A 24,243-nucleotide genomic window follows, 5' to 3' on the forward strand; every position below is an offset into this window, starting at 1 on the left:
CTTAATGAATCGGTGTTTGTGAGCATAGTGGAGGACCTTAATAGAGCATCGACAGCAGCAGCACCAACTCAGAATATTTTTCTTCAGGTCATGATGAATATTTTATTATTGTCTTTAATTTCGAATACAGTACTTGGAAAAAAAGAAGAAAAATACAACCACGTAATCACAAAAAAGGAAGGCCTAAGTCATATCTCAGATACACATACACATATCAAGTCCACAAATTGAGAGAAACACAACAAATTAACACATTAAACAAAAAATGAAGAAAACCCCCCAATAAAAATAATAATAATGAAATATATATATATATATATATATATATATACATATACATACACACACAGGGAGAACAGCTTTCCTGAAAGTCTAGATTATGCCACTTGCTAACAGAAGGTTTAGCCATAACGGAAACTTCTAAATGTATATTTTATTTGTATATTTATGCAGATTATTAATGTATTCATCTATTACCATTTGTAAACTGCATTTCCAGATGTGCTCAGGTAGGATACAAAGAACAATACAGAGAATAAAAAATATATATGTCAAATCAAAAATTAATAAAATCACTTAAAACATTTAAAAACAAACAATCTAAAAAATAGGCCAAATTAAAAAAAAAACATTTCAGGATAAATTATACAACACCACAACATACAACTACAGCATGCACAGTAATAAACCCATAAGAATAGAAATGCTATCTACCCTTAAGCCTGTGAAAAAAACGGTATCGTCAAGGATCTTCAATTAAAAAACAATCAGATCGTCCCTTGACAGCTATGTCTCCTTAGGAAGGGAATTTCACTATCTAGACCCAACCGCAGAGAAGGGCTTATAACAGATGTACTTAACCTTATCTTAGATAAAGCTGGCACTTTAGGGGCAGGTCTTAAATTTCTAATAGGGGTACAACTAGACATGCCATCTTTATGCAAGAGAGTCCTACACTGTTAGTTGTCTAAAAGATAAGACCAATATTTAAAATTGTAGGACCCACTGCCACACTGGTAACTACTGCTATTTATTCTTTCAAATTTAGAATCATTTGAAGTTATTTATTCATTTGTTGCATTTGTATCCCACATTATTCCACCTTTTTGCAGGCTCAATGTGGCTCAAAGTTGGGTTCTTCCATTACTTTTCCTTAAGAGATCAAAAATAAACCAACCGATATTCAGCCGGTGGTGTACTACGTTTTTTTTTGTCCACCGCTAACGCTAAAAATGGAAATTCAATCCCGGGCCCTGTGCAGGCTTTGACATTGAATTTCTGTTTTTTTTAAAAACTGGCTACAGCATGCCCAGTTAAGTCAATATTCAGACTTATTTGGCCATGGGCTAGCACATAAAGATAAGATGGCTATTTATGCGATCCTATTTAAGTAATAAAAAAGGCCAGTTAGCTCTGAATATTGGAAGCTAACTGGACTCCGTCCCTGAAATGCCACCCCTCCTCCTGGCATAGCCAGCTTCCAGTTCAGCGCCAACCAGTCATTTTCAGCGCCACTGAAAATGACTGGATAGTCGCATACAAGCGAGTTAACCGGTCGGGAACCATTCCTGGATGGTTAACTCCCTTTTGAATATCAGCCAGATAATGGGTTTGTTTGTTTTGGGTTTTTAAAAAATATTCATTGTGTTGTTGAGTTTTAACACAATCCTATAAAGCGAATGCTACATACCTGTAGAAGGTATTCTCCGAGGACAGCAGGCTGATTGTTCTCACTGATGGGTGACGTCCACGGCAGCCCCTCCAATCGGAAACTTCACTAGCAAAGTCCTTTGCTAGTCCTCGCGCGCCCGCGCGCACCGCGCATGCACGGCCGTCTTCCCGCCCGAAACCGGCTCGAGCCGGCCAGTCCAGTATGTAGCAAGACAATACACTTCAAGGGAAGACACAACTCCAAAGGGGAGGCGGGCGGGTTTGTGAGAACAATCAGCCTGCTGTCCTCGGAGAATACCTTCTACAGGTATGTAGCATTCGCTTTCTCCGAGGACAAGCAGGCTGCTTGTTCTCACTGATGGGGTATCCCTAGCCCCCAGGCTCACTCAAAACAACAACCATGGTCAATTGGGCCTCGCAACGGCGAGGACATAACAGAGATTGACCTAAAAAATTTACCAACTAACTGAGAGTGTAGCCTGGAACAGAACAAACAGGGCCCTCGGGGGGTGGAGTTGGATCCTAAAGCCCAAACAGGTTCTGAAGAACTGACTGCCCGAACCGACTGTCGCGTCGGGTATCCTGCTGCAGGCAGTAATGAGATGTGAATGTGTGGACAGATGACCACGTCGCAGCTTTGCAAATTTCTTCAATGGAGGCTGACTTCAAGTGGGCTACCGACGCAGCCATGGCTCGAACATTATGAGCCGTGACATGACCCTCAAGAGCCAGCCCCGCCTGGGCGTAAGTGAAGGAAATGCAATCTGCTAGCCAATTGGATATGGTGCGTTTTCCTACAGCCACTCCCCTCCTATTGGGATCAAAAGAAACAAACAATTGGGCGGACTGTCTGTGGGGCTGTGTCCGCTCCAGATAGAAGGCCAATGCTCTCTTGCAGTCCAATGTGTGCAGCTGACGCTCAGCAGGGCAGGAATGAGGACGGGGAAAGAATGTTGGCAAGACAATTGACTGGTTCAGATGGAACTCCGACACGACCTTTGGCAGAAACTTAGGGTGAGTGCGGAGGACTACTCTGTTGTGATGAAATTTGGTGTAAGGGGCCTGGGCTACCAGGGCCTGAAGCTCACTGACTCTACGAGCCGAAGTAACTGCCACCAAGAAAATGACCTTCCAGGTCAAGTACTTCGGATGGCAGGAATTCAGTGGCTCAAAAGGAGGTTTCATCAGCTGGGTGAGAACGACATTGAGATCCCATGACACTGTAGGAGGCTTGACAGGGGGCTTTGACAAAAGCAAACCTCTCATGAAGCGAACAACTAAAGGCTGTCCTGAGATCGGCTTACCTTCCACACGGTAATGGTATGCACTAATCGCACTAAGGTGAACCCTTACGGAGTTGGTCTTGAGACCAGACTCAGACAAGTGCAGAAGGTAATCAAGCAGGGTCTGTGTAGGACAAGAGCGAGGATCTAAGGCCTTGCTGTCACACCAGACGGCAAACCTCCTCCAATGGAAGAAGTAACTCCTCTTAGTGGAATCTTTCCTGGAAGCAAGCAAGATGCGGGAGACACCCTCCGACAGACCCAAAGAGGCAAAGTCTACGCCCTCAACATCCAGGCCGTAAGAGCCAGCGACTGGAGGTTGGGATGCAGAAGCGCCCCCTCGTCCTGTGTGATGAGGGTCGGAAAACACTCCAATCTCCACGGTTCTTCGGAGGACAACTCCAGAAGAAGAGGGAACCAGATCTGACGCGGCCAAAAGGGAGCAATCAGAATCATGGTGCCTCGGTCTTGCTTGAGTTTCAACAAAGTCTTCCCCACCAGAGGGATGGGAGGATAAGCATACAGCAGGCCCTCCCCCCAATCCAGGAGGAAGGCATCCGATGCCAGTCTGCCTTGGGCCTGAAGCCTGGAACAGAACTGAGGGACTTTGTGGTTCACTCGAGATGCGAAAAGATCTACCAAGGGGGTGCCCCACGCTTGGAAGACCTGGCGCACCACTCGGGAGTTGAGCGACCACTCGTGAGGTTGCATAATCCTGCTCAACCTGTCGGCCAGACTGTTGTTTACGCCTGCCAGATATGTGGCTTGGAGCACCATGCCTTGACGGCGAGCCCAGAGCCACATGCTGACGGCTTCCTGACACAGGGGGCGAGATCCGGTGCCCCCCTGCTTGTTGACATAGTACATGGCAACCTGGTTGTCTGTCTGAATTTGGATAATTTGGTGGGACAGCCGATCTCTGAAAGCCTTCAGAGCGTTCCAGATCGCTCGTAACTCCAGAAGATTGATCTGCAGATCGCGTTCCTGGAGGGACCAGCTTCCTTGGGTGTGGAGCCCATCGACATGAGCTCCCCATCCCAGGAGGGACGCATCCGTGGTCAGCACTTTTGTGGCTGAGGAATTTGGAAGGGACGTCCCAGAGTCAAATTGGAGCAAATCGTCCACCAATACAGGGAGTCGAGAAAACTCGTGGACAGGTGGATCACGTCCTCTAGACCTCCGGCGGCCTGATACCACTGAGAGGCCAGGGTCCATTGAGCAGATCTCATGTGAAGGCGGGCCATGGGAGTCACATGAACTGTGGAGGCCATGTGGCCCAGCAATCTCAACATCTGCCGAGCTGTGATCTGCTGGGACGCTCGCACCCGCGAGACGAGGGACAACAAGTTGTTGGCTCTCGTCTCTGGGAGATAGGCGCGAGCCGTCCGAGAATCCAGCAGAGCTCCTATGAATTCGAGTCTCTGCGCTGGGAGAAGGTGGGACTTTGGATAATTTATCACAAACCCCAGTAGTTCCAGTAGGCGAATAGTCATCCGCATGGACTGCAGGGCTCCTGCCTCTGATGTGTTCTTTACCAGCCAATCGTCGAGATATGGGAACACGTGCACCCCCAGCCTGCGGAGTGCCGCTGCTACCACAGCTAGGCACTTTGTGAACACCCTGGGCGCAGAGGCGAGCCCAAAGGGTAGCACACAGTACTGGAAGTGGCGTGTGCCCACCTGAAATCGCAGATACTGTCTGTGAGCTGGCAGTATCGGGATGTGTGTGTAGGCATCCTTCAAGTCCAGAGAGCATAGCCAATCGTTTTGCTGAATCATGGGGAGAAGGGTGCCCAGGGAAAGCATCCTGAACTTTTCTTTTTCGAGATATTTGTTCAGGGCCCTTAGGTCTAGGATGGGACGCATCCCCCCTGTTTTCTTTTCCACAAGGAAGTACCTGGAATAGAATCCCAGCCCTTCTTGCCCGGATGGCACGGGCTCGACCGCATTGGCGCTGAGAAGGGCGGAGAGTTCCTCTGCAAGTACCTTCTTGTGTTGGAAGCTGTAAGACTGAGCTCCCGGTGGACAATTTGGAGGTTTTGATGTCAAATTGAGGGTGTATCCCTGCCGGACTATTTGCAGAACCCACTGATCGGAGGTTATGAGAGGCCACCTTTGGTGAAAAGCTTTCAACCTCCCTCCGACTGGCAGGTCGCCCGGCACGGACACTTGGATGTCGGCTATGCTCTGCTGGAGCCAGTCAAAAGCTCGCCCCTTGCTTTTGCTGGGGAGCCGCGGGGCCTTGCTGAGTCGCACGCTGCTGACGAGAGCGAGCGCGCTGGGGCTTAGCCTGGGCCGCAGGCTGTCGGGAAGGAGGATTGTACCTACGCTTGCCAGAAGAGTAGGGAACAGTCTTCCTTCCCCCGAAAAATCGTCTACCTGTAGAGGTAGAGGCTGAAGGCTGCCGGCGGGCGAATTTGTCGAATGCGGTGTCCCGCTGGTGGAGAGACTCTACCACCTGTTCAACTTTTTCGCCAAAAATATTGTCCGCACGGCAAGGCGAGTCCGCAATCCGCTGCTGGAGTCTATTCTCCAGGTCGGCGGCACGCAGCCATGAGAGCCTGCGCATCACCACACCTTGAGCAGCGGCCCTGGACGCAACATCAAAAGTGTCATAAACTCCTCTGGCCAGGAATTTTCTGCACGCCTTCAGCTGCCTGACCACCTCCTGAAAAGGCTTGGCTTGCTCGGGGGGAAGAGCATCAACCAAGCCCGCCAACTGCCGCACATTGTTCCGCATGTGGATGCTCGTGTAGAGCTGGTAAGACTGGATCTTGGACACGAGCATAGAGGAATGGTAGGCCTTCCTCCCAAAGGAGTCTAAGGTTCTAGCGTCCTTGCCCGGGGGCGCCGAAGCATGTTCCCTAGAACTCTTAGCCTTCTTTAGGGCCAAATCCACAACTCCAGAGTCATGAGGCAACTGAGTGCGCATCAGCTCTGGGTCCCCATGGATCCGGTACTGGGACTCGATCTTCTTGGGAATGTGGGGATTAGTTAAGGGTTTTGTCCAGTTCGCAAGCAATGTCTTTTTTAGGACATGGTGCAAGGGAACAGTGGACGCTTCCTTAGGTGGAGAAGGATAGTCCAGGAGCTCAAACATTTCAGCCCTGGGCTCGTCCTCCACAACCACCGGGAAGGGGATGGCCGTAGACATCTCCCGGACAAAGGAAGCGAAAGACAGGCTCTCAGGAGGAGAAAGCTGCCTTTCAGGAGAGGGAGTGGGATCAGACGGAAGACCCTCAGACTCCTCGTCAGAGAAATATCTGGGGTCTTCCTCTTCCTCCCACGAGGCCTCACCCTCGGTGTCAGACACAAGTTCCCGAACCTGCGTCTGCAACCTCGCCCTGCTCGACCCATTGGAACCACGTCCACGACGGGGGCGTCGAGAGGAAGACTCCCTCGCCCGCATCGGCGAAGCTCCCTCCGCCGACGTAGTCGGGGAGCCCTCCTGGGAGGTGGCCGCGGTCGGCACCGCACGCGGTACCGACGTCGGGGACCTCAACCTGGGCGATGGGCCAGCCGGCGCCACGCTCGACGGTACCGGAGGCGCAAGCACCGCCGGTACCGGAGGGGTAGGGCGCAACAGCTCTCCCAGAATCTCTGGGAGAACGGCCCGGAGGCTCTCGTTCAGAGTGGCTGCAGAAAAAGGCTGAGAGGTCGATGCAGGCGTCGACGTCAGAACCTGTTCCGGGCTGTCCAGAGTGGAGCGCATCGACACCTCTTGAACAGAGGGTGAGCGGTCCTCTCGGTGCCGATGCCTGCTGGGTGCCGAATCTCTCGACGACCCAGAGCTCTCGGTGCCGACACGGGGAGGAGACCGGTGTCGATGCTTCTTCGATTTCTTCCGAAGCATGTCACCGGAGCTCCCCGGCACCGACGAGGAGGACGTAGAATCCATCCGTCGCTTCCTCGGGGCCGAGACCGAAGAGGGTCGATCTCGGGGGGGCTGTACCGCAGGAGCCCTCAGGGTAGGAGGAGACCCACCCGAGGGCTCACCGCCACCAGCAGGGGAATGGACAGCCCTCACCTGCACTCCACTCGATGCACCACCGTCCGACGACATCAGGAGACGAGGTCCCGGTACCACCGACGTCGATGCAGCTATCCGATGTCTCGGCGCCGATGCAGAGGCGCGATGCCTCGATGCACTCGATGCAAGGGCGGCCGAGGAAGATGGTCTGGACGCTGACGACGTCGATGCACTCGAAGATCCCGGTGCCGATGCCGACGAAGAGCCCGAGAACAACACGTTCCACTGGGCTAGTCTCGCTACCTGAGTCCGCCTTTGAAGCAGGGAACACAGACTGCAGTTCTGAGGGCGGTGCTCAGCCCCCAGACACTGAAGACACGACGAGTGTCGATCAGTGAGCGAGATAACCCGGGCGCACTGGGTGCACTTCTTGAAGCCGCTGGAAGGCTTCGATGTCATGGGCGGAAAAATCACGCCGGCGAAATCAAAAGCCGAAATGGCGAAAATTTAAGCACCAAAAGTTAGAGGGAGAAAATCTCGACCGAGGCCGAAAGAGGCCTACCCCGACGACGAAAGAAAACTTATCGGGGCAAAAAGCTGGAAGTACGGGGAGGATTGACACGAAACCCGGGAAGGGTTTTTCGGAGCACTTCCCGCACTAGAAGAAAGCTTTTCCGAAGAAAAAACACGCTCAAAAAAACTTTGGACGCGCGAGGTCGACTTTCCGGGGCTCGACACGGCGAAAAAACGACCGTACCGAGTGCGGACAAAAGAAGACTGGCCGGCTCGAGCCGGTTTCGGGCGGGAAGACGGCCGCGCATGCGCGGTGCGCGCGGGCGCGCGAGGACTAGCAAAGGACTTTGCTAGTGAAGTTTCCGATTGGAGGGGCTGCCGTGGACGTCACCCATCAGTGAGAACAAGCAGCCTGCTTGTCCTCGGAGAATCTTGATGAACGTGAAAGATCCCGAAAGGGACAGGTAAATGTAGCAACACTTCTACTAAAATACATTCCCCATGCAACTATTAAGATGTTCTCTATGTCAGCTGTGCGCAATAGTGTTTAAAATGAACATGCCTTGGCAGCGTGAAGATGTACAGTGATCACACATGCAACATGTGACGAAAATGCACAAGTGGTTAGAATGAAACATCCAGGCACTTAGCTGTTGAGGATGACTATTAAAATGAAGGTCATATTCTGTGGTGTATTTTTTTGCAAATACTGTAACTCACAAAGATGCATATGTCTGATGAGGAGAAGTAAGAGCTTGAGAATGAAGAAGGAGATGGGAAAAGAATAACAGCGGCACTTACCCAGCTGGCTTTTCCCTGACTTTTGCAATACCTCGCCTTCTTTGGATCCTGCCCCCATTTTTATTAAGGAACAAAGTGAAAAGCACAAATATGCATTATGATTGGTTTGAAAAAAAACAGTTCTAAAAAAAAATGCTGACACTTTTTTTTAACTGAATAACAAATTTTAAAACTTGTTTCTAAATATATTCTCTACAGTTTTTAAAGTATTCTGCGAATGGAATAACAGGCTGCCATGTTAAATTAAACTATCATTTTCCATCTCTATCAGATTGGATTCGCTTCTCCTACTGATACGTCCGGCCTCTCTATGGCAACTTTCTAGAAGTTGCCCATTTTAATTCTGATATAGATTGCACCTGGCTTACTTCTGCTGAATTGCAATTGTCATATTTTACATTCTTTCAGAAAGCTTTAAAGTATATTTAGAAGTTTGGTATAAGGCAACAGGTTAATTAAATCTGTCTTTTCACCACAGAAACCAGTGACCCAATGGACCAGAGATACATGGAGGTGTATTTTCAAAGCACTTAGACTTACAAAATTCCATATGGAACTTTGTAAATCTAAGTGCTTTGAAAATGAGCCCCTAAGGGATTTTTCTATTTTATATCTCTAGAAAAACTGCTTAGTACAGCCTGCTAAATTCAATGCACCCCTGCAACCTGTACAGAAAACAACTGACAGCTGACTGGGGCTCAGGTGGGTAAAGGGGACAATGTGAATCAATGGGAGCCTACAGCAGGGGCGTAGCCACGGGTGGGCCTGGGTGGGCCCAGGCCCACCCAGTTTTGGTTCAGGCCCACCCAGCAGTGGAGGCAGCGGAAGCAGGCTGAGCTCCGATCCCGCATCTGCCTCCCTCTCTCTCACGGCAGCGCTTCCCAAACGCTGCCCACCGCCGCCACGATCACAGGATTTACCTCCCTCCGTCTCAGCACTCAGCAGCAGCGGTAGCGAATCATACACGCTGCCTCCTTCTAACCCGGAAGCGGCAGAGGAGACGCTTCCGGGTTAGAAGGAGGCAGCGTGTATGATTCGCTACGGCTGCTGCTGAGTGCTGAGACGGAGGGAGGTAGATCCTGCGATCGTGGCGGCGGTGGGCAGCGTTTGGGAAGCGCTGCCGTGAGAGTGAGGGAGGCAGATGCGGGAACGGAGCTCAGCCTGCACTGTACATTTTTTTGGGGGGGAGAAGAGGGCTCCGGGCGGGCAGGTGGAATCGCAGGACATGGATGGGAGCGGGAGGGGCGAGAGGAAAATCGCTGATGGCTGGAGGGAGGGGACAGGGAAGAAAAGAGAATTGCTGGGTATGGTATAGATGGATAGAAGGGGGCAGGGGCAAGAACAGAATTGCTGGGTATGGCTGGATAGGGGCAGGGCAGAGAGGAGAATTGCTGGGTATGGATGAATGGAGGAGGCAGGGGAGGGAAAAGAATTGCTGGGGATGGATGGATGGAGGGGACAAGGGGAGAGAGAAGAGAATTGCTGGGTATGGATGGATAGAGGGGGGCAGGGGAGAGAAAAGAATTGCTAGGTATGGATGGCTGGAGGGGAAAGGAGAGTTGCTGGACATGCGTGGATGGAGGGGAGGAAAGAGGAGATAGGAAGGTTGCTGGACATGGGTGTATGAAGGGGAGGGCAGGGGAGAGGAGGGTTGCTGGACATGGATGGAGGGAAGAACAAGGGAGAGGAGGGTTGCTGGACATGGATGGAAGAGAGGGAAGGGAGAGAGAAGAAATGCTGGACATGGATGGAGGGGATGGAAGAGTGAGGAAGGAGATGAGATGAGGGAAAAGGAAGAGAGGAGAAAAACTGCACATGGAAATAGGCAGAAGCTGGATCCACTGGACAGTCAAGTCTGCGGAGGACCCAGCTTTTACTTATGGATATTGAGCAAGAAATGAAGAAGAAAGGAGGAAAGTAAAGAAATAAATGGAAAGGAAGCCCTGGAAACGGAGTTAAGAAGACAGATAGCAGCAGAATTGGACACTGGGCCAGTATGATCAGAAAAACAGTCACCAGACAACAAAGGTAGAAAAAAATCATTTTATTTTCATTATAGTGTTTAGAATATGTCCACTTTGAGAATCAGGTGCTCAACATTAAAAGTTTATATTTATTTACTCATTTATGGCATTTTATCCCACATTAAACATGAATTAAATTGGAACCTGGTATCATTTAAATTTTTTTTCCTGGAGAGTAATGCATTGCCCCCCCCCCCCAGGCTCTCTCCTCGGCTATAGCCAGCTCTGCAATTTTGAGGGGAGGTGCACAGGTCGACGTGGGGGTGCACAGGTGGACCGGGGAGAGAGCCTGTTGTTAAACTTTTACCAGCACACCACTGTCTAGTGCCCACCCATCCAACCTGTTGGCCCATCCAAAATTGACTTCTGGCTACGCCACTGGCCTACAGAGCCACAAATCTCACTTCCTTAAATACAAAACAGTAATCTCCCAGGCAAACATGGTCAGACTCTGAATTCAGGACAAACATATTCTCAGAAACCTTCAGTTTCACTTATAAGTTCCACCGATACATAGCTGGGGCAAGAGGTTGAAAGAAGATCACACATTTATCAAATCCAATCTTCTTCCAGTTACTTACTAACTCTCTCTGGAGTCCTTTTACAAAGCTATGCTTACTGCAACCTAAAAGGAGGCATGCTCAGCCATCCCATGGTAAATTTGCAATGTGCACATGCAAACTGCACCCTACACAATATTTTTAATTTTATGAGAAGGGGCACATCTGGATGCAGAAAATGGGCATGACAGAACGTAAGCCCTTACTACCTACAAAATACGTTGCGGTAAGGGCTCACATGCTAACTTATTTAATGGTCATGAACTAATGGCCATAAATATCAACCACATAAATTTTACAAAAGGGGCAAGTATCCCAAATGAATTAATAGAATAATATAAATTAATTAGTTATTACAATGTAGACCTAGTATTATTATACTTACAGTAACTAATTATTAATGGCATTACTAATTAATCCAATATCCCAGATACATTTATAATCTATCTCTCTGAAAGACTTTACTTAACACAGACTATCTGTACTTCAGGAAGCATGTGAAAGCTTGGCTCTTCAACCAAGCCTTAATGGAAAAAGTAACGTTAGTCTCTCTCTCTCTCTCTCTCTCTCTCTGTCTCACATGTGCCAAGGCCCTCTTTTACTGCAGCTGGTAAAAGGGAAGTCTTGCCTTCCTGCAGGAAATGGCCATGCGGCCATTTCAGGGAGCCCTTACCACCACCCACTGAAGTGGCGGTAAGTGCTCCCGCATTAACCCAGCAGTAACTGGGCATGGCAGGGTACACTCTGGTGCTACAAAAATAAATAAATTTTTGTAACGCTGGAAATGATGGCGCACTAGGGGTGGGAAGTACTGCTGGGCTCCTGCCATAGCTCGGCAGAACTTTCTGTACAGCGAGCAATAAGCCCACGTTGGGCTTACCGCCGCTTAGTAAAAGGAGCCCTCATTTTCTTACTCCTGTTACTCTATCTTATCTATCTTACGTTCCATCTTTGCTCATACCCTGTGCTGTCTAAGAAAATGTTTTATTATGTATTTTGTTGACATTGTATTGTAGTATACTATCCACCTTATAATTGAAAGAGAAAAACACCTAGATTTCGACCCAAATCGGGAGATAGACGTTTATCTCACAAAAACGAATAAATCGGTATAATGGAAAGGCGATTTTGGACGTTTTCAACTGCACTCCATCGCGGAAGCGTACAAAGTTGACAGGGGCGTGTCGGAGGTGTGGTGAAGGCGGGACTGGGGCGTGGTTATCACCCGAACAGAGATGGGCGCCTTTCGCCGATAATGGAAAAAAAGTATTCGTTTGTAGCTAGAATTTAGGGCACTTTTCCTGGACCCTGTTTTTTCACGAATAAGGCCCCAAAAAGTGCCCTAAATGACCAGAGTACCCCCAGAGGGAATCGGGGATGACCTCCCCTGACTCCCCCAGTGGTCACTAACCCCCTCCCACCACAAAAAATGATGTTTCACAACTTTTTATTTTCACCCTCAAATGTCATACCCACCTCCCTGGCAGCAGTATGCAGGTCCCTGGAGCAGTTGTTAGGGGGTGCAGTGGACTTCAGGCAGGTGGACCCAGGCCCATCCCCCCCACCTGTTACAATTGTGCTGCTTAACGCTTATTAGTCGTCCAACCCCCCAAACCCACTGTACCCACATGTAGGTGCCCCCCTTCACCCCTTAGGGCTATAATAATGGTGTAGACTTGTGGGCAGTGGGTTTTGAGGGGGATTTGGGGGGCTCAACACACAAGGGAAGGGTGCTATGCACCTGGGAGCTCTTTTACCTTTTGTTTTGTTTTTGTAAAAGTGCCCCCTAGGGTGCCCGGTTGGTGTCCTCGCATGTGAGGGGGACCAGTGCACTACGAATCCTGGCCCCTCCCCCGAACAAATGCCTTGGATTTATTCGTTTTTGAGCTGGGCGCTTTCATTTTCCATTATCACTGAAAAACAAAAACGCCCAGCTCACAAATTGTTGAATAAAACATGGACGTCTATTTTTTTTCGAAAATACGGTTCGGTCCGCCCCTTCACGGACCCGTTCTCGGAGATAAACACCCATGGAGATAGACGTTTTCGTTCAATTATGCCCCTCCACGCTATACTTTGTATGGTTGCTTGAATATTTTTACTGCTGTAATTATCTATAGCTTATGTTTGAGTTGTTCATGCTGTACACCGCCTTGAGTGAATGTCTTCAAAAAGGCGCTAAATAAACTCTAATAAATAAATAAATATAGAAAATCAGCCATTTTACTGCTGCAGTAAAAATGATCTTAGCACTTGGGAAAGACCCGTGTAAGGGCGCATGAAGTCTACTTTTTACCAGAACCTGGTAATAGGCCCCCTCTATATGGTAATCCTGATGAGGGCAAAAACATTATGCATCTGCAGTCAACTGTGCAGCAATGAAATAAACTCCTTCAGTTTTCAGGTTATGAATATGTATGAGCAATTTGCATAATTTATATACACTGGAGACAGTGCACACAAATTTCTCTCATGCATATCTTACAAAATCTGACTAGCTTTCATGTTAGCTTGTCTGTTTCTGATTTTTATACTGAAACTTAGAAAATATTTTTATTGAGTGATCCTACTTGAGCAATGCAAAAAAGAAAAGATTCAAGATTAGCTTTTTTCAATTAATTCTAACATGTTTCTATCTTCTGACCCAATTTTAAACTAAAAGAAAATACAGTACACTCCATTTAAGTGAACATCGGATAAGCGAAAGCTCTGTTCTACTGCATGATAGATTTCGGTCCCGTTTTTGGCGCCATCAATTTCTATGGGGACAAACTTCGGTTTAGCACACCACTGATAAGTGCAAGATTCGCTCATATGCATGGTTTAAGACCGCTCCTCTGCAGGAAAAACTAAGCATAAGCGCACACACGGAATATGGAAGCCGATTGGCACGTGACAAAGGGGCAATAAATTTGAAAACTCATTGGTTAACTGCCAAAGGCAGAATAAGCGAAAGAAAGTTGTTAAGAGTGTACAGTGGAGTCGTCATTGTCATTGTGCAACTGTAAGACTTTAACACTGGCTGAACGAATAGAAGTTCTTAAAAAATTAGAAAACAAAGAATGTCAAGCATCTATTGCTAAAGAATATGGTGTCAATCCCAGTCAAATTTCACGTGTCTTGAAGCAGAAAGATCAGCTTCTGGAAGACTGGCAAAACAATACAAATTCACACAGGAAACGTAAACGGGCAGGGAAAGCTGAGTATGAAGAAGATGCTCTTCTTCGGTGGTTTTCTCAAGTCAGGAGCAGACAGTTTCCTGTCAGTGGTCCACTGCTTATGGAGAAAGCTAATCAGCTAGCTGAAAGTCTTGGACTAACTGATTTCAAAGCCACTGTTGGATGGTTGGAAAGATGGAAGGAGAGGAACAACATAAAATTCAAGAAACAGCATGGTGAGAAACAAGACGCTGATGACTTTGGTGCTGAAAATTGTGTTGTTTCAGTTCTTCCTACCATCGAATTTGCACCTTGTGACATTTTCAGTGCTGACGAAAATGGTCTCTACAGGCGAGCGATTCCTGATGGAACACTTGCATTCAAACATGCCGAAACTACTGGAGGTAAAACATCGAAGGACCAACTGACGATCCTCCTTTGCTGCAATATGGATGGGAGTGAGAAGTTGGAACCACTCGTCATTGGAAAGAGCAAACAGCCCCGTTGCTTCAAGAATGTTAAGCGACGCCCTGTGTCATACGAGGCTAACGCAAATTCATGGATGACTGGGGAAATTTGGAAGCAGTGGCTAAAGAACTTAGACACTAGAATGCTGGCACAAAAGTGTCAGATTTTGTTGCTTTGTGATAATTTTGCTGCACACAGGAATGATGTCAGGCTGTCTAACGTCAAGGTGGTCTTCCTGCCACCAAACACTACCTCTCTGATCCAACCTATGGATCAGGACATAATAGCCAATTTCAAAAAACATTATCGGGCTCTTGTGCTATGTTGTCTGATGAGCGTTATGGATGACCAGACTGGCAAGGATAAATGTGCTGTTGAACTGGCTCGTAATCTATCACTGTTGGATTCCCTACATATGCAGAAAGAAGCCTGGAATCACATTACACAGGCAACCATTGTGAACTGCTACAAGCGGGCAAGCTTTGTTAAGGATGTAGAGAGGGACGAAACAGATGCAGCTGTTGCAAACGTGTCAGATGAACAGGCTATTGGCATCCCAGCTGGTGTTACTGCAGAGGAGTTTCATCACTACGTAGCTGTTGATTACGATCTACAAACAGCTGACGACAGCACTGATGTTGAGATATGCGCCTATACGCAGGCAACGGCTGATGATGAAACAGATGATGAAATGAGCAGCGAGGCACATGCTGATGAAATTCAACAACCTCCTCTTGTCACTTTTTCAAGAGCGCTGGAGAGTCTCAACACCGTGCGGGCCTATCTGGAGGCCACTGGATGTCAGTGCTATGACAGTTTTTACCATCTGGCAGACGTAGTCTATGGAACTCACAGAAACAATAGTGTACAGAGGACTATGACTGATTACTTCAAGTAAGCTTAACATAAGTTAATGGAGACTGTATAACGTCAGTTAACGGAGACTGTATACTGTACGTATAATAAACAGTACTGTACATATGTTTATCAGATGTCAAGCTTCTTTGGGTCACAATGGTTAAGTGCACGCTCCGGTTAACTGCATGTATTTCTTTGGTCCCAGACCCTTGCACTTAAGCGGATTGCACTGTATTAATATCTATCAGATTTAGGCTGCAAATGTTTCAACACAAATGTTTATTAGTTTTTGAGATGACAGCAGAGATAATGCTAAACATTTGCTTTAAATTGTACGAAGCCAAGTTTTATTTGTATTATTTTAGCAGAGCCAACTTCATATCAATATACTTCACTGTATTCTGGGGCTTTTGCCATGAAGATGATGTAACACAACACGCAACCTATTATCAGACAAGTGTCTTCTAGCTGGAAAGGCCATGCAGAACTCATGTAGTTGAAACATAAAAGATCTGCAGCCTCTACTCCAGGAGGATGAATTACTGTAAGAGATATTCCCATCCCCACCAGTACTGGCCTTCCAACAGCCACCCAACTTAAAACACAAGCTAATTAGAAGTAAGCTCCCAACACAGACTCAAAAAGAAGAGAATGGCAAACATCCTTGCAATATATCCAGCTGCAAACTATACCAAAACATTTCACAGGATCCCACAGTCATTCACAAAGGAAAAATATTCAACATAAAGGAATCCTTTACATGCTCATCTTCCAATTTGGTATACATCATTCAGTGTAAAAAATGTGACGAAGGGTGCTATATTGGAGAAACAAGCCAGATGCTAAAGACAAGATTTAACTTACATAGACATCATATGAAAAATGCCAGTGCCAGCCAGGATGTCACACCTGTGGGGCGGCACTTTACAAAGCCAGAACACTGTACCAGTGATTTCATAGTAAGAATCCTGAAAGGTAACTTTAAAACAATACAGGAACGCAAGACCTTTGAAGTCAGAATGATTAAATATTTTGACACCCACCAGACAGGACTTAAAGATCTGGGTTTTCTAACCCATTAATAAACCATAAAATTGTACTGCTTTGTTTGTCACCCTCCTGTCTCCATGCATATCTCCCTGTCTCTCACCTATCCACCCCCATCCTGTTAGATTGCCACTGAAATGCTTTGATGTTTCACTTATATATACTGTCATCTACCAACATTTGCTTATTTCCGATCTGACGAAGAAGGGCAACCTTCGAAAGCTAATCAAGAAATGTATTAAGTTAAGTCCAATAAAAAAGGTATCATCTTATTTTCTTTTCCATGTTTAATTTTGTTTTATTTCTATTGATTACCTTTAAAAGTGGACTAACATGGCTACCACACCTCTCTACTCAACATAAATTACAAAACTATAGACTAAAATTACTGCCAAAGATGCAAAGAACGGAAGCAAACTGTTGAAAATTAAGGAAAGAGCTAAGAGTCCACACTATTAAGATGACATCCTAGCATAGTTCCAACTGCAAAACCCTGGTAGTGCACTAAAGGCCTTTTTTACTAAACTGCGTAGGTGATTCCCGGCATGGCAAATGTGTCACAGCCCATTTGCCGCGTGGTTTAATAAAAGAGGCCCTAAGAAAGGCATAAACCTTTGAAACAAAAATATAATTTTGCCAATACTTGCAAAATGTCGAGATATAAGAAAATCATATTCCTAAAACTGACATATTTCAATCAGTTAAAATTGAAAATAAACAGCCCGATATTCAAAAGTGTTTAACTAAGCAGGAGAGGCTCCTGTCCCCTAAGATCTCACTTAGCTGGCCATGAAGCAATATCCAGCAGCACTTAAGCCAGTGGAATAGCTACAGGGGGCCACGGAGGCCTGCCCCTCCCCAAATTGGCTCTGGGCCCCCCGGTTTGGCTGGCGGAGTTCCCCAACCCCTGCCAGCTAAGGCGTTTGTCTCACCCTGGTCTTACATTGCCTGGCGCCCTGTCCTGTTTTTCAGCACCGTGCATGCACATTTTAATGAAACTGATCATGCAGAGCGCCAGGCAATGTGATACCAGCGCGGGACAAATGCTTTAGCTGGCGGGGGTTGGGGACCCCCACCAGCCAAGGTACCTTCCAGCAGTGGTGGTGGGGGGAGTGGCGGGGAGGCAGAAAAGGCAGCGAGGGGGGGCAGAAGTGGCGGCGGAAGGGCGGTAGCGGAGAGGCAGGCCAAAACGTGCCCCCCACCTTGGGCTTTTGCCCCACCTCCCGTTGAGGTCTGGCTATGCCCCTGACTTAAGCAATTAGTGCTGCTCAATATTGCCTGTGACCCCATCCCCCCCAGGCAGTGTCTGCTCAGTGCTAGGGTGGTCCAGGGGTGGAGCCAAAACTTAACTGCTTAGTGGCAAAAAGCCGTCTTAACTTTATCTGCTGAGCTAACCGGGCACCGGTCTGAATATCAGCCAATGGCCAGTTAATTTCCCGGTGACCGCACATGCCTGGATATTCAATGCCAGAGCCTGGACATGGCCCAGCTTTAGGGGTCCCTCCCTGGTTTCTGTCCTGGGCCCCTGAATTTCTAACACCAGCCCGGCTGGGGCCTTTCTCAGCCCCCTCCCCCATTCCAGCACAGAGAGCTGAAGAGTGGTGCTGCAGATGTAACTTACTTGCTCCTCTGCTGCAAGGAGTCCTCTTTTTCCCCAGTTGTTCAATCAATCATTTAAACCATGCATAGATCAAAGAGCTGCCTGACATTTCTAACACACAAAATACAAACCAGTGGCAGCAGAAGGAGTGGGTCATAAGCACTGGATCATCAGGGCTTCTTTCCCGCTCTTTGCTGGACTATGTAGGAGGGAAGTTGGGGTGTTATTTATTTACGCTATTTATTGCCCGCACGATCTAAAAATCATTGGCGGATAACAAATGAAACATACATAACCAAGATGCCAGTAACATTAGGCTCCATCATTGCGGTTAAGCAGCATGGGGGTCCTTTTAAAAAGGCGCGCTAGCGGTTTCAGTGCGTACTAAAAATAAGCACACGCTATTTAGAGACGCCCATATATTCCTATGGGTGTCTCTAGTGTTTAGTGCACGATAATCATTAGCACATAAAACTGCTAGCACACCTTTGTAAAAGACCCCCTATTTTAACTATATTTTATAGGACACTTGCCACTCTGCCCCTCTTCCCACTGAAATGCCACTGTACAAAGTTCAGTTACATGTCATTAGCATGGGCAGTTAACTCAAGGTATTAACACACTACCTATGAGAAAGAGCGCAGGGAAGATCCTTTTACTAAGCTGCAGGAAAAAGGGCCATGCGCTAGTGGCGGGGGCCGCTTTTCCCGTGCGCCTGGGCCCTTTTTACTGCAGCGGGTAAAAAGACCCCAGGCACACACGGCCATGCGGTAAGAGAACTCGTACCGCATGGCCATGCAACAGGGAGCCCTTACCGCCACCCACTGAAGTGGCAATAATGGCTCATGCGCCAACCAGTGGTAAACGGGCAGCGTGCAGTGATGCCCGCTAACCGCCAGGTTACCGGCGCACAAGTCATTTCCGAGGGTTTTCTCCCCCCCCCCCCCCCCAGAAATGCTGCGGGCTTGGAGCGGGACTACTCCCATGGCCACATTGGGCCGACGGTAGTCCTGGAAGAGAAAGCGGTAAGCCCACGTTGGGCTTACCGCCACTCTGTAAAAGGGTCCCATAGACTTACAAAGTTCCATAGGTTACTCACGTATCTTTGTAAATCTAAGTGCTTTGAAAATACGCCTCTTTAGTAAATCAGCTCTTGAATGTGAAAAATACTGAATGCATGCAACATACATTTGAACTTGTTTACATACATTAGATGTTGAAATGTATCTTGTGAATTAGCCAAAGGAGCTGATGCAGTTGCACAAGACAGGAAAAAAAAAAAGATTACAAAATATTTTGTATTGTTCTTAACATAACTTGGCACCCTGAAGAATTTGCATCACTTTCAATAAATGTGTCGGTGCCAATACTGTACTGCAGGTTAATACATAATGAGCTAAGCAGACTTCCAGGCTAGAAAACCAGAAGAGATTGCCAGGAAGCCACGACTCTTCCTAAAATTTTGGCCCGATCCTGGAAATTGCTGCTATATACACTACTGTTTATCTAGTGTGACCGACCCAGCTGTCACTAACAGCCCTGCAGCAAATAATGAAGATTCTCCTTTTAGGCCCTGGAAGCAGCAGTGGAGGAATAAACACCTAGGATTCTTCTAGCTTGCTTCCTAATAAGGATGTGTCCAAGGAAGGAGTTACGTGAGTTCCTTAGGTTATTTAAGGCCACAGTTTTGGATGGAAAAAAAATCCTTTTTCTTTCAGCTATCTGGTAGCAAGTGCAATGTTCGTATCCAGCAGACCAAAGCCTTGTACGGTTGGTTTCTGAGAAATCACTCAGATCTCAGGATAACAGAAAAAAAGGAGGTAAATTGCCAGGAGATGTGGGGTTTTTTGGATCCCTGATTCCTGCCTCCCAAGAAGTAGAATGAACTCTGACCACTGAAGAGAGCTTCAGATCCTATTAATTATGGTACCCTTAGAACCGCAGAGGTAAATCGATAAGGAAAAGACAGGAATTAATAGGAGTCAATGCCAGAGTGAACAGGGTCTCCCAAGCAGAGGGATGGTCATTGTTGGAGAAGTTGCTCACACAGGATTGTGAGCAATAACAGCATCAACTCCTGCGGGTACAGTTGGGGATGGAGCAGATTAATTGTGGGGATGGAATGGATCTTAGCAAGTATGGATGGGTATGGCTTAGATTTCAGTGGTGATGGGCGGGGATGGGTGACATTTCTGTCCCCAGGCAACTCTCTAGTTCTCAGTAGGTGGCATGGAGATACTGTACCAAGTTATTCCTCCAAATTTCCATAGTAAAGCTTGCATTTCAGTTATACATACTACTACTACTACTACTACTACTTAACATTTTTAGAGCGCTACTAGGGTTACGCAGCGCTGTACAATTTAACAAACAGAGACAGTCCCTGCTCAAAGAGCTTACAATCTAATAGACAAGTGAACGGTCGGTCCGATAGGAGCAGTCAAATTGGGGCAGTCTGGATTCACTGAACGGTAAGGGTTAGGTGCCAAACGCAGCATTGAAGAGGTGGGCTTTAAGCAAAGACTTGAAGACAGGCAGGGAGGGGGCTTGGCGTAAGAGCTCAGGAAGGTTGTTCCAAGCATAGGGTGAGGCGAGGCAGAATGAGCGGAGCCTGGAGTTGGCGGTGGTGGAGAAGGGTACTGAGAGGAGGGATTTACGGCGGGAACGTAAGGGGAGACGAGGGTAGAAAGATAGTGAGGGGCAGCAGACTGAGTGCATTTGTAGGTAAGAAGGAGAAGCTTGAATTGAATGCGGTATCTGATCGGAAGCCAGTGAAGTGACCTGAGGAGAGGGGTGATATGAGTATATCGGTTCTGGCGGAATATGAGACGTGCAGCAGAGTTCTGAACAGATTGAAGGGGGGATAGATGGCTAAGTGGGAGGCCGGTGAGGAGTAAGTTGCAGTAGTCCAGGCGAGAGGTAATGAGAGCGTGGACGAGAGTTCGGGTGGTGTGTTCAGAGAGGAAAGGGCGAATTTTGCTGATGTTAAAGAGGAAGAAGCGACAGGTCTTGGCTATCTGCTGGATATGCGCAGAGAAGGAGAGAGAGGAGTCAAAGATGACTCCGAGGTTGCGGGCAGATGAGACGGGGAGGATGAGGGTGTTATCAACTGAGATAGAAAGTGGAGGAAGAGGAGAAGTGGGTTTTGGTGGAAAGACGATAAGCTCGGTCTTGGACATGTTCAGTTTCAGGTGGCGGTTGGACATCCAGGCAGCAATGTCGGATAAGCAGGCCAATACCTTTGCCTGGGTCTCCGCGGTGATGTCTGGTGTGGAGAGATACAGTTGGGTGTCATCAGCATAGAGATGATACTGGAAACCATGCTGTGGACTCATTTCTTAACTATCCCTTCACTGAGGAGTAGAGAGCTTGGGAACAGCGGGCTTGACTGCATTTGTGTGCCTGTTATATTTCCCTGTCTAGCACAGGTGCCTGAAAAGCACCACAGTAGTAGAGGTGTAGGGCCCTGGAGAATTGTCTCACCCCTATGCCCTCGGGACCCCAATAAATATTTAAAAATTTGTTCTGTAGCCCCCAGGAATCCATCTCTCCAAACAGGGGGTTCACCAGGGACTATCTACACTAGAAAGAAAGGAGGTTACCCAGGTCTTTCCTTGGGGGGTGGAAGCAGGAATTGGGGCAATTGTACACTGCCTTAGGACATCACAGTAGGATGTGCGCAATCTGAGCAGAGAAGGGATGTAGAGCCTTTCCAAGCCTGAAGCAAGCTAGCAATGACCAAATCAGACTAACCTTTTTGTCTTAACCGAGCTCTTTCAATGGACAAGCTGTAAGCCCAAAGGGGCATGGATCCTCCATGAGCAGTGGACCTTGCTTCAGTGTACCTGCAGAAGTCAGAAAGGACCAGGACCGTCGAAAGACTAAGCCGGGCCCGAGGCCCCCCGCCGCCACTGCCCCCTCCCCCCCCCCCCCCCCCCCCCCCCCCCCCCCGCTGCAGTCCCCAGTCTCACCTACCTGCTCTCGGCTCCATCCGCCACCGGGCCCCTTGCATTAAAATCGGCAGTGCCTCAGCTCCGTTTGGAAAGGCAGATCGCCTCCCTTCAGGCCTTCCCTCACTATGTCCCACCCTCGTCTGATGTAATTTCCAGTTTCCGCGAGGGCAGGACACAGGGAGGGCCCGAAGGGAGGCGATCTGCCTTTCCAAACGGAGCTGAGGCGCTGCTGATTTTAATGCAGGGAGCCCGGTGGCGGACGGAGCCGAGGGCAGGCAAGTGAGACCGGGGACTGCAGCGCCAGTGGCCTGACCCTGGCGCCGGGCCCCCCTTGGAGGCCCAGGCCCAGGGAATTTTGTTCTCCCTGCCCCCCCCCCCCCGGCGGCCCTGGAAAGGACCCACATCCAGCAGTCAAATCAGGTCCGCATACCATGGCCTCCATGGCCAATCCAGGGCTTCAAGAATTATTCGAGCCATGTGCAATGCAATCCTGTTCAACACGTGGCCTACCATGTGCTAAGGAGGGAATACATACAGTAGATGTGTCACTGGCCAGGGCTGCAGTAGGGCATCGAACCCCATCAAGCCCGTTTTCTTCCAATGGCTGAAGACCTTGAGCACTTTGGCATCCCTTTCTTCGCCAAAGATCCTTAAGTTTAGATTACTTTCTGCAACTGAATTGTTTACAAAATATTATTTGGAGATTTTGCAATTTCCTTCAGAAATACCTATCCCTAAATGCTATTCAAGTGTCTAATGCAAAAGTTCAAGATACACAGCCTAAGGGTGGATTTGATGAGATTGAACAAATGAGTCTTCCTCTGATAGTATTAATTCTAGAGCTACTTTACTTGTGATTTTTCTGAATTTAAAAAATAACAACAGATTTTTGAAGGCTTATTTTGTTAAACAGGATAAAATGTTTTGTGATCAGACTAACTTAGGAGTCCTTTTGCTACAGGGTGTTAAGCCCCTTGATCCACATTTAGCATGCAAAAACAGGGTACTGCCTTGAAGTAGTTTGTTGCTCCTGCTGCTTTGCGTCGACTCTTCTTCTGTGGTTGCTCCTTCAGTCTTTTTGTCTTTGTCTTTAGCTTTGTCATGGTTGGAGTTCTTGCACTTGCCCCTTTGCCTGCTGTTCCCTGTGGCACAATCCTGCTTCCCTAATGCCTACCTGGGAGGCAAACTAAGCAAGAAGAAGAAGGGATTCAATGTGAATGATGAGAAAGCTAAAGACAAACACAAGAAGACTGAAGGAGCAACCACAGAAGAAGAGACGATGCAAAGCAGCAGCAGTAGAGCTCCAGGAGGCGCTAGTCACTCACTCCAGTGCGGACAAACGAGACAGTAACCCATGCAGGCATTAGGGAAGCAGGATTGTGCCACAAGGAAGAGCGGGCAAAGGGGCAAGTGCAAGAACTCCAACCATGGGAGGCAAACTAAGCAAGAAGAAGAACGGATACAATGTGAACGATGACAAAGCTAAAGACAAAGACAAAAAGACTGAAGGAGCAACCACAGAAGAAGAGACAACTTGAAGTAGTTTGTGGTATTTTCCCTGTTTCTGTGCGCTAAACCCTGTGTTAATGATTTTTGTGAAATTTATTCTCAGAGGGGATGACATGAGTGGGGAATGGATGTTCCTGCGTTATCCAGCTAGTGCGCTCTGATTACGTGCTAACTGGATAACAAGTGGCTTATTTCTGTTTTCACCAGTGGCATAGCCACAGGGGGGGCTTGGGGGCCTTGGCTCCCCCACTTTGGGCTCGGGCCTCCTCCGAAACTGCAGCACCCCTTTACCTTTGCTGGCAGGGATGCTGAAACCCCAACCAGCCAAATAAATACAGTACTTCCACTCCCTTCCTTTGTGACTGTGTCCTTCCTGCAGATGTTGGCAACATGCCTTCAGCGGTTGACACTCGTGTCACGAGAAGTACCGGTGCTGGCGGCTGAAAGCACACCATTAACGTCTGCAGGAAGGAAGCACCCGAGAAGGAGGGGACCAGAGGCACTGTATTTATTTGGCTGGCAGAATGTGTTGCCCCCCCTCCGCAGTCCACCCCTGGGCACTCCCAAAATTGGAAGACTCGCTATGCCCCTGGTTTTTACTGCTACTGCACTTACTTTACAAACACAAAATCACTGTTTAGAAATCTGCTTCTGTTGCCTTTGCACGAGCAGTGCCACTGGTGCTGTGCATTAGAACTGCATCTACTCAAGGCACAGTGCAAAAGTTGTTTTCTTCCAAGTCCGTCAGGCAATACTTAAAAGCCCTGGCAGTACAAGCCACGACTGAGTGCTCTCCATTTGCTTTTCTGAAGATGTATTACACACGGCT

The 24,243-nt window shown here is 48.0% G+C and overlaps 1 protein-coding gene and 1 pseudogene across 1 annotated transcript in view; both read right to left on the bottom strand.

Moving 5' to 3' along the window:
- DOCK11 (dedicator of cytokinesis 11) overlaps positions 1–24,243 on the bottom strand; it is a 292,220-nt gene that overhangs the window by 245,538 nt on the left and 22,439 nt on the right. Inside the window, 1 exon segment of the mRNA XM_030208788.1 lies at positions 8,238–8,285. Coding sequence (XP_030064648.1) covers positions 8,238–8,285 — 48 coding nt within the window.
- Positions 9,194–9,263, bottom strand: LOC115475238 (annotated as a pseudogene).

The sequence above is a fragment of the Microcaecilia unicolor genome, chromosome 7 (assembly GCF_901765095.1).
Source record: "Microcaecilia unicolor chromosome 7, aMicUni1.1, whole genome shotgun sequence".
NCBI lineage: Eukaryota > Metazoa > Chordata > Amphibia > Gymnophiona > Siphonopidae > Microcaecilia > Microcaecilia unicolor.